The 15,199-nt window shown below is 52.9% G+C and overlaps 3 protein-coding genes across 3 annotated transcripts; 1 reads left to right on the top strand and 2 right to left on the bottom strand.

The window, feature by feature from the left end:
• Positions 1-285: 285 nt before the first annotated feature.
• On the bottom strand, positions 286-2,870 carry P168DRAFT_324528 (S-adenosyl-L-methionine-dependent methyltransferase; the record flags this gene model as incomplete). Its single annotated transcript, XM_024840848.1, has 6 exons — positions 286-652; positions 1,350-1,616; positions 1,666-2,050; positions 2,134-2,243; positions 2,294-2,423; positions 2,492-2,870. The coding sequence occupies 6 exons, from the start codon at positions 2,868-2,870 to the stop codon at positions 286-288; spliced, it is 1,638 nt and encodes a 545-aa protein (XP_024695669.1).
• A 1,949-nt stretch (positions 2,871-4,819) lies between these two features.
• Positions 4,820-11,978, top strand: P168DRAFT_264018 (acetyl-CoA synthetase-like protein; the record flags this gene model as incomplete). Its single annotated transcript, XM_024834836.1, has 2 exons — positions 4,820-5,240; positions 5,326-11,978. 2 exons carry the CDS (start codon positions 4,820-4,822, stop codon positions 11,976-11,978), a joined length of 7,074 nt encoding a protein of 2,357 aa, XP_024695668.1.
• A 553-nt stretch (positions 11,979-12,531) lies between these two features.
• osm1 (putative fumarate reductase Osm1) lies at positions 12,532-14,794 on the bottom strand. Its single transcript, XM_024834835.1, has 4 exons — positions 14,693-14,794; positions 14,560-14,628; positions 12,817-14,502; positions 12,532-12,761 (listed from the first exon to the last, which is right to left on the bottom strand). Exons 1-4 carry the CDS (start codon positions 14,730-14,732, stop codon positions 12,664-12,666), a joined length of 1,893 nt encoding a protein of 630 aa, XP_024695667.1. The 5' UTR covers positions 14,733-14,794; the 3' UTR covers positions 12,532-12,663.
• Positions 14,795-15,199: the final 405 nt, after the last annotated feature.

The following is a 15,199-nucleotide window of genomic DNA, read 5'->3' as shown; positions in this document are numbered from 1 at the left end:
CTTTGTTTATGTCTCTCTTTACTGATGTGAATCGAGGTCTGCCATCGACGTCTTATTCAGAGTGGACAATTAACTAGAGCACTAGATCACGTATACGCCCTCCTCATTCCTCCGTGTAAGCTGCCGCAAGCACTTCGCCTACTCAAGGAGGTGGCTCGTGCTGGGCTGCTAATAGTAGGTAGTACATGGACAGGTATGGGCCACCTTTCTGCGAGTAAGAAAAGGACAACCATGCTTGGTGGTCAGTCACCACATCCATGTCTTCAGTTGGACTAGTCAGGGGCATTAGCAGAGGTCGTGCATAGCAATGTCATATTGCCACTTACTAGTACGACTGGCGATCCTGCCCTGATCTGGCTTGTCATGGCGGTTGAAGAAGTTTGTCAGCGTGGTCGCGATTTTGGATTCCGGGATTCCCGCCAGCGGCATATACAGCTTGGGCTTGGGCAGACTTTGGCCGGGCTTCATCTCGAAGTTGATGAAGAACAGCATCAGCGTCGGCGGATCGCCAGGGTGGGTCGGTTGATCTGGCGGCGTTCGCCGGCCCTCCCATAGGCTCCCCGATACACCAACATACAAAGTCGTGCACGAAGATACTGGACTAGCCAGCAAGAGCTCGCTGACCACTACCTCTGCACCATCAATTGGTCCCCTGCACCGTGCAGGAACATTGAAAAACCAACTTCTGCGGTGGTGATATGGTACCTGTGCTGCCTTCCATGTAGATAGCCACATTATAGGGGGACTAGACACAAGGGTTCGTATGCACAGCCGGCATGCCTCTCACTCTGGGTATCATCAGACCAGTCTCCTTGCTTCTAAATCACAAAGAATTAAGACATTATTAATTAAGAGTTAAGTATTTAGGGTGTCCTATCCAGGCTGTTGTATTCTGATCGTAACTGTTTGGTCTAGGGATGATTTTGGAGGGCATCTCTTAACTCTGCTGGAGGTGCATATGAACAGTACAAGTGAGTGGTGTCTTGTTCGGCGCTTGCTGCAACTGCAATTTGAGATGGTAAAACCAAGCTACCCAAAGGTCTTGCGAACTTGTCGAAAGTCACACCTGAAGCTCGAGAGCCGATGGTGGTACTCTTTCTAACCAAGAACGCGCACCCCTATGCGAGAAATGAGTCCCCAAAGCCAAGATACTGCACCTTTTAGGTTGCATGCTGGCTTTCGTCGAGGGGCGTAGAAACAGACATCTAGTTCTAATAAGTCTACCGTAGTGCCTGATTGTTACATCCAGGATGTACTAGAACGAGACGTCCTATCCATTGTGTTACTAGTTCAAATCCTATAAAGTATATCAAATCGGACGTTGGGGCCCTCACGCCTCTCGCACTTACAGTCGTCCCATGAGTCCAACTTCAAGCACCACACCTGACCCGATCTCCCAGAATCGATCAACCGCAAGCCCGTCGGCTGAATCTGTCATCAGCCTCCTCCATTCGTCGATATCCCGTGACCACGAGTTGAAGCAGGAAAAAATATGCAACTGCGACATCTGATGATAGACCGGTCTGGCTTCGCTATCGAGTTTGTCGCAGATGACCAGCTTCGATTTGTTGGGAGTCATCGCCGTGGCGATGCGCGACAATATCCGTTTACAATCACTGAGATAGGCGTTAGCGATGTTCAGTCACAGCTGGCTCAGATGCAAACCTGTCTGGATTATCCATGAGGACATTGCTCAGGATATACACGTCCGCATCCTCGATGGGTTGCTCGTCGAAGTAGTCGTGGGGAAGAAATTGGATTCTTCCTTCAACCGAGGGAGGGATATCGAGTTGATCCTCTTCGGGGAAAATGACGCTCTCATGGTCCTGCACAACAACTGTGAGATGGGGGAACTTTGTTGCCAGTCGCAGCGCGTTGTGGCCACGGCCGGCGCCGACATCAACCACCACGGCCCCAAACGGCAACTTGTCGAACGAGATCACCAGATCTATGGGGTGGTGCTGAATCGCATGGTTGCCCTGCATTGCTCGGTCGAATCGAGCCCCCCGCACTAAATCAGTCGAATGGTAGTAATCGTAAGGGTCCGACGCTGGTCCATGGATATGAGCCCGTCTCTCGGTGTCTCCGTCTCAGGTCTGGGGTTTGGGCCTCACCCAACGCGGCGGCACATACCATCGAATGCCTTGCAAAAGGCCGATTGTTTCCGGTCCGGTGGAGGCTGAAAGCCATGGTCCCGAAGTACACCAGGGAGAAAGGCGCCCGCCATGTGGGCGTCATCCACCCTATTGGTCTCAGTTAGATTGGACATAACAAAGTAGGTAGTATACCATACAGATAACCTGAATATGCTCGAACATAGCTATCTCGCTCACGCAACAACAATGACCGTTTGGTATGTACGAAAGCCCCCGTGGTGACTTCCCTGAAGATGGAATTATCGGCACAGATCCGCATGACATTCTCTGCAAATACGACAACCTGTGAGTTGATCCTTACTGCCTTGGGTCGGTCCTCTTGGTATAACACTTACTGATCAACTTCTGAGAAGCACCGGTCACTTGGGCTAACTCGTCCACGGTGGCCGACGTCTCACCAGGCTTGACATGTTTGAAAAAATCCATATCCAGGGCAATCGCAAGTGCCGTAGATTTGGTATACGCCATGGCCGTCTCTAGGATCCCGTCCTCTGGGGTTTGGACCGACTGATCGGGCTTTTGGATGAGACGGGCGAGCTCGCCACACAGGTTGCCAACTTGGTCTGCATGTCCTTGGATTTGACTGTCCAGGGCCCTCTGCTCCTCCCCATTGCCTATCTTATGACTGTCCTCAACATAGAGGGTAGCATGTTTGGAGATCAAAGATACCAAACTCTCCACTTTGCTCGCACGCTCGCACGGTGTGGCCGACATTGGAGAACTCATGGCCAGGTCGCTCCCTACGAAAAATCAGGATATCGAGCATCATCTAGTCGTTAAAAACAAGTGAGCATCGAGTTGCACCCTTACCTCCCGTGGCCACCGCCCCTCACGATGTTCCGATGGGGCTACCTCCGAGAAATGCTAGGGCTGTGAACGAATTCGGTCACAAAGTGCATCTCAGGCAGCCCCGAAGCACCATAAGACACCGTGTCGGTGCTTGAGTATCCACTGTTAGTTCTTGACTGTGTATCTCCGCAGGTACCCCTTACCTCGTCATTAGAAAAGGCAGAGCCATGGATTTCGATTTGCAACTGTAAGACAATGTGCATTCCCATCAAGCATTCATCCCTCACATAGGCTGTAATGCAACGAAGGAGCTCAACACTGGGTTTGCAAATAATGTTACGCTAGCGCAGCCTACTAGGGAGGGAATTCTCTGTAGCGATATGTGGACAACTACCCATCCCTTGCATATATAGAGAGAGAGAGAGAGAGAGAGAGTTGCATTATCCTTGAATATATCAACGTTTCCGGAATTATTCCAAGATACTGACGGCCGAGGGGCCCAAGTAGGGCCTGTCAGCTCGCATCAGTATTATGATTATGGGTTTATATTATTTCAGGTACTTAGTATAGGGGTGAGAGAGTAATAATACTAGTAGGTTACCTAAGCCTCCCTATACAGGTGCTGAAACTAAAATTCTTAGTCTATCCTAGCTTTATAGGCCTAGAATTAATAGTAAAGAGAAAGATACAGCCTGCTGGACATGTCTAAAGTTTTGGTATTTTTTTTATAAATATAAAGAGTGTTATCAGTTTGACATAATTAAGATAATATAATATAATATAACTATAGTTTTAAGGTCTTTTAATAAATATATATTAGGGTATAGTAACTAGAATGTTCATGACTTAGATCTTTAAGAATATTTATTAAGTTTGACTCTAGATATATGATATCTATAATTACTTAGTATTCTTAGCCACTTTAAGCAAGTCTATAGCTTATATATATACTAGGTCAAGTACCTGGAATAAGAGATTCCTTTAGAATTCTAAGCCTATTTAGCAAGGAGTAATCCTTTACAGGACCCCTAGGTAGGTAGCAAGGTAGCTAGGTAGCAAGAGATAGCTAGGGATAGCTAGGGATTTTCAGGGGTATTCCCAGTCCCCTAGAGATATTACAAGTCCTCCCCCTGGTAATATAGGTATGAATAGCTTCTCCGGGAGTACCGGCCGCGCTTATTTCAACTGATTTGAAGGAGGAGAGGTGTAGAGACAAGCAGCTATGTGATTAAAGAATACAAAGGAGGAGAGATGTAGAGACGAGCGGCTGCGTGGTTGAAGGATCCATCACTTGCATATAATACGAACACACAACGCTGTGGCTCTGCATGGTCCCACACAGCGTACACTAGGATACTTCCATTCACTAGAGAAAAGTCTTATTATCATACATTGTGTCATGCATGCGCCTCGGCTCTCATCCTATGCCTAAGCTGGGCCGATAACACTATACCAATGCATGCTTCCAACGGTGGAATTTCGTACTTACCTGTAGTCCATCATGAAAACGGTCAGAAACCGCCGCTACTTATTGCAGAAAGGGTTGGGTTTTCTGGAACATAAATCTAACTGATAGGGCCAAAAGCTGTGCATTGTGTGCTGTGGTACAGATATCAGAAAGTTTCAAGGGATGCGACCAAAAACAACATGCATAGCATACCTCGATTCGGTTAGTGGGTGGCATGTCGAGTGCCTTATAGGCTGTTGTTCCACAGATCTGGGCTCGAAGTAAGGACCAAGCGATTCAAGTGCGCCAGGATGGGGGGACTACTTATTCCAACGTGAAGACCTGGAACTCATCTTGTTCTGTCTAGTGACAACCCGTCTTTTGTGCACCCGCGACTCTCTCGAGGACATTCAGCCCCAGAGGCAACATGCACCAGCCACAAACCATTCCAGCCAGCGCAGCTGTGAATGATGCGCCTTGTATTTTCCCTTCTATCGCCGGACGGTATACGGATAAGATCAAGTTCGATGATCATGTTGTTAGAGCTCTGCAAGGTCTTGCTTGCGGGGGCGCAACACGCGTCCATTTAGCCTTGTCAGCCGTGTGGGCAATTGGGCTCTGGCGATTTGCTGAATGCGATACACCTCGATTTCGAGTCCGGATGGAACGGGATGTATCCAACAACGGCAATCCACGTATATTCGGAACGCCGATTGACCCAGCCAGACCCGTTTCCTGGTTGTTTGATGAAAAGAATTGGGAGAGATGCAATGTTACCGCTGACCACACAGCAGCGCTCGTTAATACGGAAATGGTGGTTGGGGCTGCGTCTGATATGGATGCGCATCGTGTCTGCCTCCATGTAAGTGTCGCTCTAGGTTGACTGCCGCTATCACGGAAGGATGGAGCTCGTCGCTCACACATCCTAGGAAGGAGTGAGCTTAGCACTGCACCTGGGCCAGGCGCCGACGGTGCTTACACTCGTATACAACTCTGGGCATCTATCGGAGCAATATGCTCGACACTTGGTGTCCGGATTGTCGCACGCAGTGGGTTCTATAGCCCGCAATCCTGCCCAGCCCATCGACCAGGTCGACTTCTGCTGCCCTTCTCAGAGAGCCCAGGTGGCCTTCTGGAATCGAACACCTCTCATGCATCCCACAGACGGCTTTCTCTTCCAGTATGTAGACCGACAGGCTCGCATGAATCCAACCGGAGTGGCCGTGGATTCCTGGGATGGTTGTCTGACCTACCATGAGCTGCGGGATCTTACGGATCGGGTTGCCAACTATCTCCAAACCCGCGGGGTTCAAGGGGGGGTTCTGGTTCCTGTGTGCTTTGAAAAGTCTCTCTGGGCCATCGCGGCCATGCTGGCGGTCAACAAGGGAGGGGGGGCATTCGTCCCATGCGACCCAGCGTATCCAGAAAGCCGACGACGAGCGATTGTTGAGAAGACGAAAGCCCAGGTCATTCTCGTGTCCGACCAGACGGCATCACTGTTCTCTTCATTTGACATCCCCACTATTGTGGTCTCAGCCTCGACCTCCGCGCAATGGACTCTCTGTGAAAACGGGCCAGCTGCCTGTGCCACCCACGACTCTCCTGCATATTGCTTTTTTACATCTGGGAGTACTGGAGAGCCGAAAGGCTGTCAGGTGAGCCATCTGGCGCTTGCAAGTGTCTCTCAGCACGTCGACGCATTGCATCTCCGGAAGACGAGCCGAAGTCTGCAATTTGCCTCGTACTGTTTTGGAGTCTCCCTGATCGAACTCTGGTGTACTCTTGTCTCGGGGGGAACGATATGCATCCCATCAGATCATGAGCGTCTCCACTCGCTGGCCGAGTTCCTGGTGCAGAAGCAGGTGAACTGGGCCCTTCTGACTCCCACGGTCCTGGAAACACTGAGCCCAGCCAACATCGGAGACATAGATCTGCTGATTGCCGGAGAAGCTTTAGAGCCACATCACATCACCACCTGGGCACCAGCTGTCCGCCTGTACCAGGCGTACGGGCTAACGGAGTGGGCTGGTATCTTTGCGGTTTCACAGAGAATTGTCTCACTTCAGGATAGAGGCAGTGTCGGCCTCCCTGTGAATGGCACGGCGTGGGTGGTGGACCCCTCAGACCACCAAAAACATGCTCCAATTGGTGCGGTTGGCGAGCTATTGATTGGAGGTCCTAGCCTTGCAGACGGATATCTGAATGATGCGGTTAGGACGGACCATGCATTTGTCTCTGGGCCCTCATGGTCCATGAAGCTGGCCAACCTCAGCGAGCCACAGAGAGTGTATAAGACCGGAGATCTGGTGCGCTATGGTGAGGATGGGTCCATCCGGTATGTGCGGCGAAATGACAATCAGGTCAAGATCCGTGGCCAACGCCTAGAAATCGGTGAAGTAGAGTCCAGGATTAGGCAATGTTTACCATCCACCAGGAAGGTAATAGTGATGGTGCATTCCTTTTCTGGCGAGCGAGTTCAGCAGCAAAGCCTGGTCGCTTTCGTCCTGCTCTCTGCTTCAAGCACGGTTCAGAAGGCGCCATCACTATCCCATGGCGGTCTCCGTTTCGTTGAGGTAAACGATAACTGGCGATCTCTCGTCCAGGGCTTGGAAAAGCGACTCCAATTCCTGCTGCCTGGCTTTATGGTCCCTCAGATGTTTCTCCCAGTCAGCAGTATCCCCACGACCATCACCGGCAAAGCAGACCGCCGAACATTATGTCGGGAGGCAAACAGTCTACCCTATCATGAGCTTCACAGGCTAGCCGGCCTTGTCACGGAAACTCGAGCACCGCTGAGTGACCAGGAAGAGCAAGTTCATCGAGCAGCGGCAGTAACACTGGGGTTAGAGCCCGGGCACTTTGGTATGCTGGACAATTTCTTTCACTTGGGGGGGAATTCGGCAGTCGCCGTCAAGCTCGTCATCCACTTGAGAAAGAAAGGCCTGAACGTCGGTATTGCTGACATCTACAACAATCCTGTTCTAAGGGACCTAGCTGTGGCAGCAGGCCAGCATGATCCAGCACAGTCTAAACAATCAAACGGCGTGGAAGCTGACGTTGACATGGGACACCTGCCTGGAATGAAGGCAGCAGTAATGGAACAGACTGGACTCCCAGAGGATCAAATCGAAAAGATATACCCTGCCACCCCCTTCCAGGCCGGACTGGTCGCGATGACAGGCCGCAGTCCTCGGCTATGTCAGGCACAAGTAACGTGTGAGCTGCGCCCAGGCGTCGAAATCGAGGCCTTTCAGGCCGCGTGGGAGCGCGTATTCCAGATGAACGATATCTTACGCACACGGTTCGTGATATCTCCCTCGCATGGAACAATGCAGGTCGTCACCAAGGAAGCTCTGCACTGGTATCGGGTTGATACTATGAGTGCTTGCGCTCGTCACATCGGCTCGCGTGAGATGGGCATTGGCGGCCGCCTTGTCCACTCCTACCTAGTCCCAACCGCCGCCGACGGACAAACATGGTCCTTCATTGTGGTCTTGCATCACGGACTGTGTGATCAGTGGTCATTCCGCCTCTTGTTGAAACAGATAGAAGCGGCCTACAGGAACCTTCCAGTATCACGCCACCTGTTCAACCCGTTCGTGAGCTACATGGCCAGAATCCAGGATCAATTCAAGGAGTACTGGGTGAAGGAGCTCGACGACGTGCAATCCGTGGCATTTCCCGCATTGCCATCGCCACATTACATTCCGGCAGCGACCGAGGAGCTCACCTTTATGATGGCGCTACCTGGTAGATCTACCAGGAGCTACACGATGTCCAGCTACCTGACTCTGGCGTGGGCACTGGTCACTTCCTATCATACGGGCTCTAATGATATTGTCTTTGGGCTTACAGTCAACGGTCGAGGAGCAGCCGTGGACGGAATATCGGAAATAGTGGGCCCAACCATTGCAACCATCCCACGGCGCATCAAGCTATCGCCGAAGGATAGTATCATGGCAAGACTCTCGCAAGTTCAAATCCAATTGGTGAAGGGGATTCCTTTTGAGCAGGCGGGACTGCATAATATACAAAAGTATAGCCCAAGCACAAGGAGGGCTTGCATGTTCCAGAACCAACTGATCATCCAGCCGCCATCTCAACCTCCTACAGATACCGGACCGTGGGAAGACTTCAAATTTTCCGCCACTGCCGTAGGAGGGTTTTCCGCATACGGACTTTCTATCGAGTGCTTGACAGCCCTCGAGGACCGGGAATGCAAAGCCGTGGTGACTTTTGATCCTGCCATGATTGGTCGCGGATATGTCCATCGGCTGATGCAGCATACGGAGCTTGTCTTGCAGAGACTCCTAACGAACAGTCGTCAGAAGGTTGGGGACATCCCGCGAGTAACGCAGCAAGACTGGGACTGGCTGCAGAGATGGAATCGCGACATCCCATCGGCTCCCACGGATTGTGTTCACGACCTAATTCAAAAAAGACACCTCGCGGCACCAAATGCCCTAGCTGTGATGTCTTGGGATGGAAACCTTTCCTACTCCGAGCTTACGACGTTATCGGACAAACTGGCAGGCGAGTTACTTCTTCATGGTGTCAAACCTGGGATGCCCATTCCTCTCTTATTTGAAAAGTCAAAATGGACAACCGTGGCCATCCTGGCCACCATCAAGGCCGGCTGTGCGTTCGCGTTGTTAGACCCTATATTTCCACTGCGCCGGCTTCAAGCTATCTGTTCTGATATAGACGCCCCGTGTACAATCTGCTCCGAAGGCCAGGTTGGCCGAGCAGATAAGCTCACTGGGAGAGTTATTGGCGTGTATGACACTGCAGCCTTCTGGGGAAAGAAGAATCCGACGCGCCTGCCAGTGGTACAGCCACAAGACCCGCTGTATCTTGTCTTTACATCGGGGTCGACAGGAACCCCAAAAGGCATTGTCATTGACCACCAGTCATACTGTTCCAGCTCCAAAGCTCATAATAAGGCTCATCTGGTTGACGAGTCCTCTCGGGTGCTTCAGTTTGCCTCATATGCGTTTGATGTCAGCATCATGGAATCGCTTAGCACCCTTCTGGCAGGAGGATGTATCTGCGTCTTGTCGGAGTCAGAACGTCGCGAAAACTTGGCAGGCGCCGTACAGCGCTATAGGACTACACATGCGTTCTTGACACCTTCTACTACTCGACTTCTAATGCATCAGGATATTGCATCCCTCCGCGTCATTGTCATGGGCGGTGAAGTGATGTCCCCAGCAGACAGTAGTTATTGGGTGGACAGGGTCCATCTGATCAATGAATATGGAGTTGCTGAATGTTGCGTCGCATCCACCGCACGCCATATCACGCGGGCTGATGACCCCGTCAAAGATATCGGCTTTCCCTTGGGGGTGGCGACCTGGGTGGCAGACCAGACAGACTATCGTCGTCTTGTCCCCATCGGAGCCGTTGGTGAGCTCCTGGTTGAAGGTTTCAGCATTGGTCGTGGATATCTCAACAATCCCGAAGCGACAGGCAAAGCGTTTGTTCAGGCCCCGGATTGGCTCACTGCTCTTCGACAAGGCAAAGCCACGAGGATATACAGGACTGGTGACCTGGTCCAACAGAACGAGGACGGATCGCTGCTTTTCCTCGGCCGGAAGGACGCCCAGTTCAAGATCCGCGGCCAGAGATTCGAGCTGGAAGAGGTCGAATACCATATTCGAGGCTTCAAGGGGGTGCTCGATGTTGTGACAGTGGTCGCAGCTCCTTTGGTGGAACAGGAAGCGCCACGACTAGCTGCATTCATCGCCCAGAGGGACGCCGACAACACGCTCAGGTGTCAAGAAACGTCTGCTGGAGCCACGTTCCTTGCACCGCCCACAGAGAGCTTCCAGCATCTGACCGATGAGATCCAAACTGGATTGCACTCCATTCTTCCGGACTATATGGTTCCGTCGATCTACCTTCCTGTCACCAGTGTACCGAAAACCGACAGTGGAAAGGGGGATCGGCGGAGGCTGAAGGAGGTGATTGAGCAACATACATGGGCCGAGCTGATTCCATGCGGCGCCTCCAGCCTCTCCAAGGCGAAGCCCTCAACCGACGTCGAGGAGAGACTCCACGCGACCTGGGCGCATGTTCTGGGACTCTCGGGCGACAGCATTGGGGTGAATAACAGCTTCTATGACCTGGGGGGTGACTCCGTCAGTGCCATGCAGGTCGTCGCCCAGGCACGCTCTCGTGGCCTTGTGCATTCTACCCACCATATCTTGCAGCTGAAAACAATCGCGGCGATTGCCAAAGAGGCAGTCGTGACTGCAAGCCCACAATCACTCATGCAGGACGACGTTACGAATGAGTTGTTTGATCTGTCCCCCATTCAGCTATTCTTCTTCGAAAAGTATCCCGATGGCACATCACGATTCAATCAGACGATGCTCGTCCATGTCCAGCAGCCGGTGGCATCTACCGATATTGAACGCGCAGTGACCCAACTGGTCCGCCGGCATTCAATACTGCGAGCACGTTACGTTCAGGACGAAGACGGAAATTGGAAGCAGTACCTTTCGAAAGCCACCAAAGATTCTTTCAAGTTCCGATCACATCTAGTGTCTTCAGAGCAGGAGAAGCGACAGATCATCACAGCAAGCCAGGGCTCCCTCGATATCGTGCGCGGTCCCGTGTTTGTAGTAGACCTGTTCGAGCTCGGCGGCAAGCAATGTCTATTCATGATCGGCCATCACCTGGTCATTGACTTGGTGTCCTGGCGCATTATGCTCGCTGATATGGACGCAATGCTACGGGGCGGTCGATCGGAGCCGGAACCAGCCATGTCATTCCAGGCGTGGTCCCGACTTCAAACAGAGTACGCCCGGAACCATCTTGAGCCTGCCGATGTGCACATGCTCCCACGCATTGATCAGCAATTCATTGAGAAGTTCTGGGGGGCCTCGGGCAACCCCAATCTAATCGGGGATTCAGAGAGCAAGATGATCCGCCTCGATGACGGAACAACAGACGCCATCTTCACCCAGTCGAGCCGGGCGTTGGGCGTGGAGCCAGTTGAGCTTCTCCATGCGGCCCTTCTTTTCTCGTTCATGCAAACGTTCCCTGATCGCGCTACCCCTAGCATCTACGCTGAAGCTCACGGCCGGGAACCGTGGGATCCAACCATCGACATCACCCGCACGGTGGGTTGGTTTACCACCCTCTGGCCTGTCGTCGTCCAACTGGAGACATTCGATGACCTGCGAGCCACCATTGAGAAGGTCAAAGTTGCCCGGCGGCAAAGGACGAATAACGGCTGGGACTACTTCACGTCAATCTATAAGAATTCCCAGAACAAAGGGCAGAGCGCCGGTATGCCCCCAATTGAAATCACCTTCAACTACGCGGGCAAATTTCAACAGGCTGAGCACGCCGATGCACTCCTCCGTATGGAGCCATTGTCGAAGCAAAGTTTGTTCGATGGTGCCGGGGATCTCGATCGCTGGGCCATGTTTGAGATTAACTCAGTCGTTTCCAGCGGCTGTCTTGAATTCCACATGACATACAATGCTGCTCTCAGCAAAGACCGGGTCCTGATGCCGTGGATTGGGAATTTGACCGCCTGCTTACACAAACTGGCAACAAACTGGCGAGATGACTGATGTATCCAAGATTAATATAAAATGACCGACAGCAGAATTGGCGAATCCGCAGATCTCGTTTGGTTCACGGGTTAAGGACTCTCTCCGTAGGATGTAGTCACATCATCGTAGGCGTGCCACCAAAGGTCCGCCTAATTCCTGTAAGTAGCTAAATCTGCCCGAGACCACCAAGAAAAAGCACCGACACGGTCACCCAAGCGGAGCGGTGAAGATAACCTGTATGAAGGCGAGCTAGATTCCAACACATGCGACATCCAAAAGACATGGTGACGAAGAGCCACGAGCTCTGGTGTCACATGTAGCGACAAACAGGTTCAACATCAGGTATTATTTCAACCTGTATCTATTCCTTAAATCCTTCGATTGCCCGTAAAGAGTGGCATAACCGCACCAGCCGCTTGGCCATCCATCCTCACCGCTTTCCAGTCTGCCGCCACAGTATCTATCTATCTCTACTACTACACTATCCACAGGGACTGGTATGTGCTACTAGGGTAAATCGACGGTTGAAAAATTGTAAGTATCTTACATAAAGGCTCAAACAGGGTCTCGCCCCGAAACTATCATCACAACATAGATCTGTAGTCACAAACAAACAAAACAAAAAACGGAGGGTATGTAATCATATGCGTAGTTTTCTCTTTCCAAAACGGAATATCTATAATCGGTCGAAGATCAATCTGATTTACAGCTCGAGGCTAGGGGTCTGGCCCTTGACGCGGCCGATGACGATGTGGCCGGCGTACTTGGGGATGACCTCGTCGTCGTGGAGCATGGCGAATTCTAGAACAGTTAGTTTTCTGCTTCTTGCGTCTGGTATACATGATGAGGAACATACCTTCCGTGGCGTCACGGCCCATGAAGTTGAACAGGGCGTTGGCACCGCCCGGGTGCTCATCGAGCCAGTTGGTCACGTCGAGGACGACACCCTTGACGACGATCCACAGGTCCTCCTTCTTGTTGTGCTTGGCGACCTCCTCCATCGTGTACTCAGTCTCAGGGACCTTGAACTTCTTGGGGTCCCGAGCGGCCTCCTTGAGGGGGTCCGCGGCCGGGGCCGCAGCGGGGGCGGCGGCGGCGGCGGTGGCCGGAGTAGCGGCGGCTTGGGCACCGCCGGCACCGCCGGCACCGCTCCACTCGACGGAGATCTTGCCCGGCGTGGCGGGGTCGATGTGCAGAGAGATCTGGCCCAGACGCTGCGACGCGGCCGAGGAGCCGCCGCTGATGAGGTGCTGGAAGAGGTGCTGGCTGGCGCTGTCACCGGCGACACGGCCGTAGACGACACAGCCCAGCAGGGAGGAACCACCCAGACGGTTGGCGCCGTGGACACCACCCGCCAGCTCACCGCAGGCGTACAGACCGTCGAAGGGCTTCTGCTCGGAGTTGAGGACCTGGGCGTGCTCGTTGATCTCGATACCACCCATGGTGAAGTGCAGCACGGGCTCCATGAGGGCGACGTAGAAGTCGTCGTCGATGCTGAAGGGCAGGTTGTGGAAGAAGCGCTTGTTCCAGGGGTCCTTCTTCTTGCCGTCGGCGATCTGGTTGTAGTCGTCGAAGGTCTTCTTGAGGGCGGCCTCGCCGCAGCCAATGTCCTTGGCAAGCTCCTTGCCGGTCATCTTCCGCATCAGACCACGGCCGGCGTAGTGACGGGTGTGGAAGTCCAGGACGTTGGAGGCCTTGCTGTTGAGGATCAGGCGGATGGGCCACTTGCCCTTCTCCTTCTCCTTCCACATCTGACCCGAGACGTAGTCACGGTGGCCCAGTTCGTCGGAGAACCGGTCGCCGTCGGAGTTGAGCAGCAGACCACCCTCGCCACGGAGGGCCTCGGCGGCCAGGAACTTGAACTTGGCGTTGGGGTCCTTGGGGTCGACGAGACCCGTGGGGTGGACCTGGACCTTGTCCATGTCGATGCCGTTGGCACCGATCTCCATCAGCATCTTCTGACCGTCACCGGTGGCGTGGGCACCGTTGGTGCTGGACAGGCCGAAGGTATCGGGGCGGTGGGTCTTCAGGAGCGACCCATCGCCAAAATCGGCGGCATAGCCACCCGTGGCGAGGACAACGACACCGTCCGCCGAGGTGGACTGGCCGTCATGCTCGTAGGTGACGCCAGTGACGTTGTTGCCGCTCTTGTTGATGGAGGTGACACGGGCCTTCTTGACAATCTGCACGCGGGTGGGGTCCGCGTCGGCCAGCTCCTCTAACCGCTGCATGAGCGCATAGGTGATGGCCATACCGGGGAACTTGGCATCGTGGCCACGGTGCGTCCGGGGCTGGGAGTGGCCACCGAGACGGGAGACAAGGGTCAGGTCGAGGTTGAAGACGTCCTGCAGCCACTCGACGGCGGCGGCGGACTTGTAGGTGAGGACCTTGATCAGCTCGGGACGAGCCTTGTCTCGGGCGGACTTGAGGGTATCATCGTAGAACTGCTTGACGCTGTCCTGGATCTTCAGGTCGACCTGGGTGCGCGTGAGGGCGCCGTTGATACCGGAGGTAGCCTTGGTAGAGTTGCCACCGAAGAAGGCTGCACGAGGTTAGTTGATGGTTACCCTTCCCTTTATTTGAAGTATGGGGTGCATACCTTGCTTATCGAGGACGAGAACATTTCCACCATTCAGGTAGACGGTGTGAGCGGCACTGAGACCGGACACTGTGCGACGAAACCATGGTCAGTAAACTGGGGAAGACGCTCGGGGAAAGCTATGGAGACTCACATCCACCACCGACAACGATCACTCTCGGAGGGGCAGCCATTATGAGAGGGAGATAGGATGTGTAGAAGGAACAAAGGTGGAAGGGTAGGGAATGACAGAGAGGAGGGAGGGGAGTAGAAGAAAGAAAGAAGAGAGAAGTGAAAGGGAAGAAGCCAGATGGAGAGATCTTAAACCCGTTCGTGTGGGGGGAAGAGAGGAGAGAGAGAGAAAGAGAGAAGCCGACTGGGGATTGCTCTATCGGCCGAGGCTCATCTGCTTTATTTTACAGTTACGGTTAATACGGTGGCTATATCTGTTGACCGAATGCAGAAGCGGGGTACGGTAACCGGTTTACACAATCATACCTCGACTATGCTTGTTCTTGGTAATAATATGACCTGCATTAGTTCTAGTGTTTACCTCGGAATAACATCCAGCTAGGTTTAGAGGGCTCTTCAAATTGAGCATCCTTCTTTCACAATCATAGAGCTTGCTCCTGGTGATGATATCTCAATTCCAGATTCTAGC

Source organism: Aspergillus campestris, assembly GCF_002847485.1.
Source record: "Aspergillus campestris IBT 28561 chromosome Unknown P168scaffold_2, whole genome shotgun sequence".
NCBI lineage: Eukaryota > Fungi > Ascomycota > Eurotiomycetes > Eurotiales > Aspergillaceae > Aspergillus > Aspergillus campestris.
The sequence above is the reverse complement of the archived record's forward strand: the minus strand, read 5'-3'. Positions and strand labels throughout refer to the sequence as shown.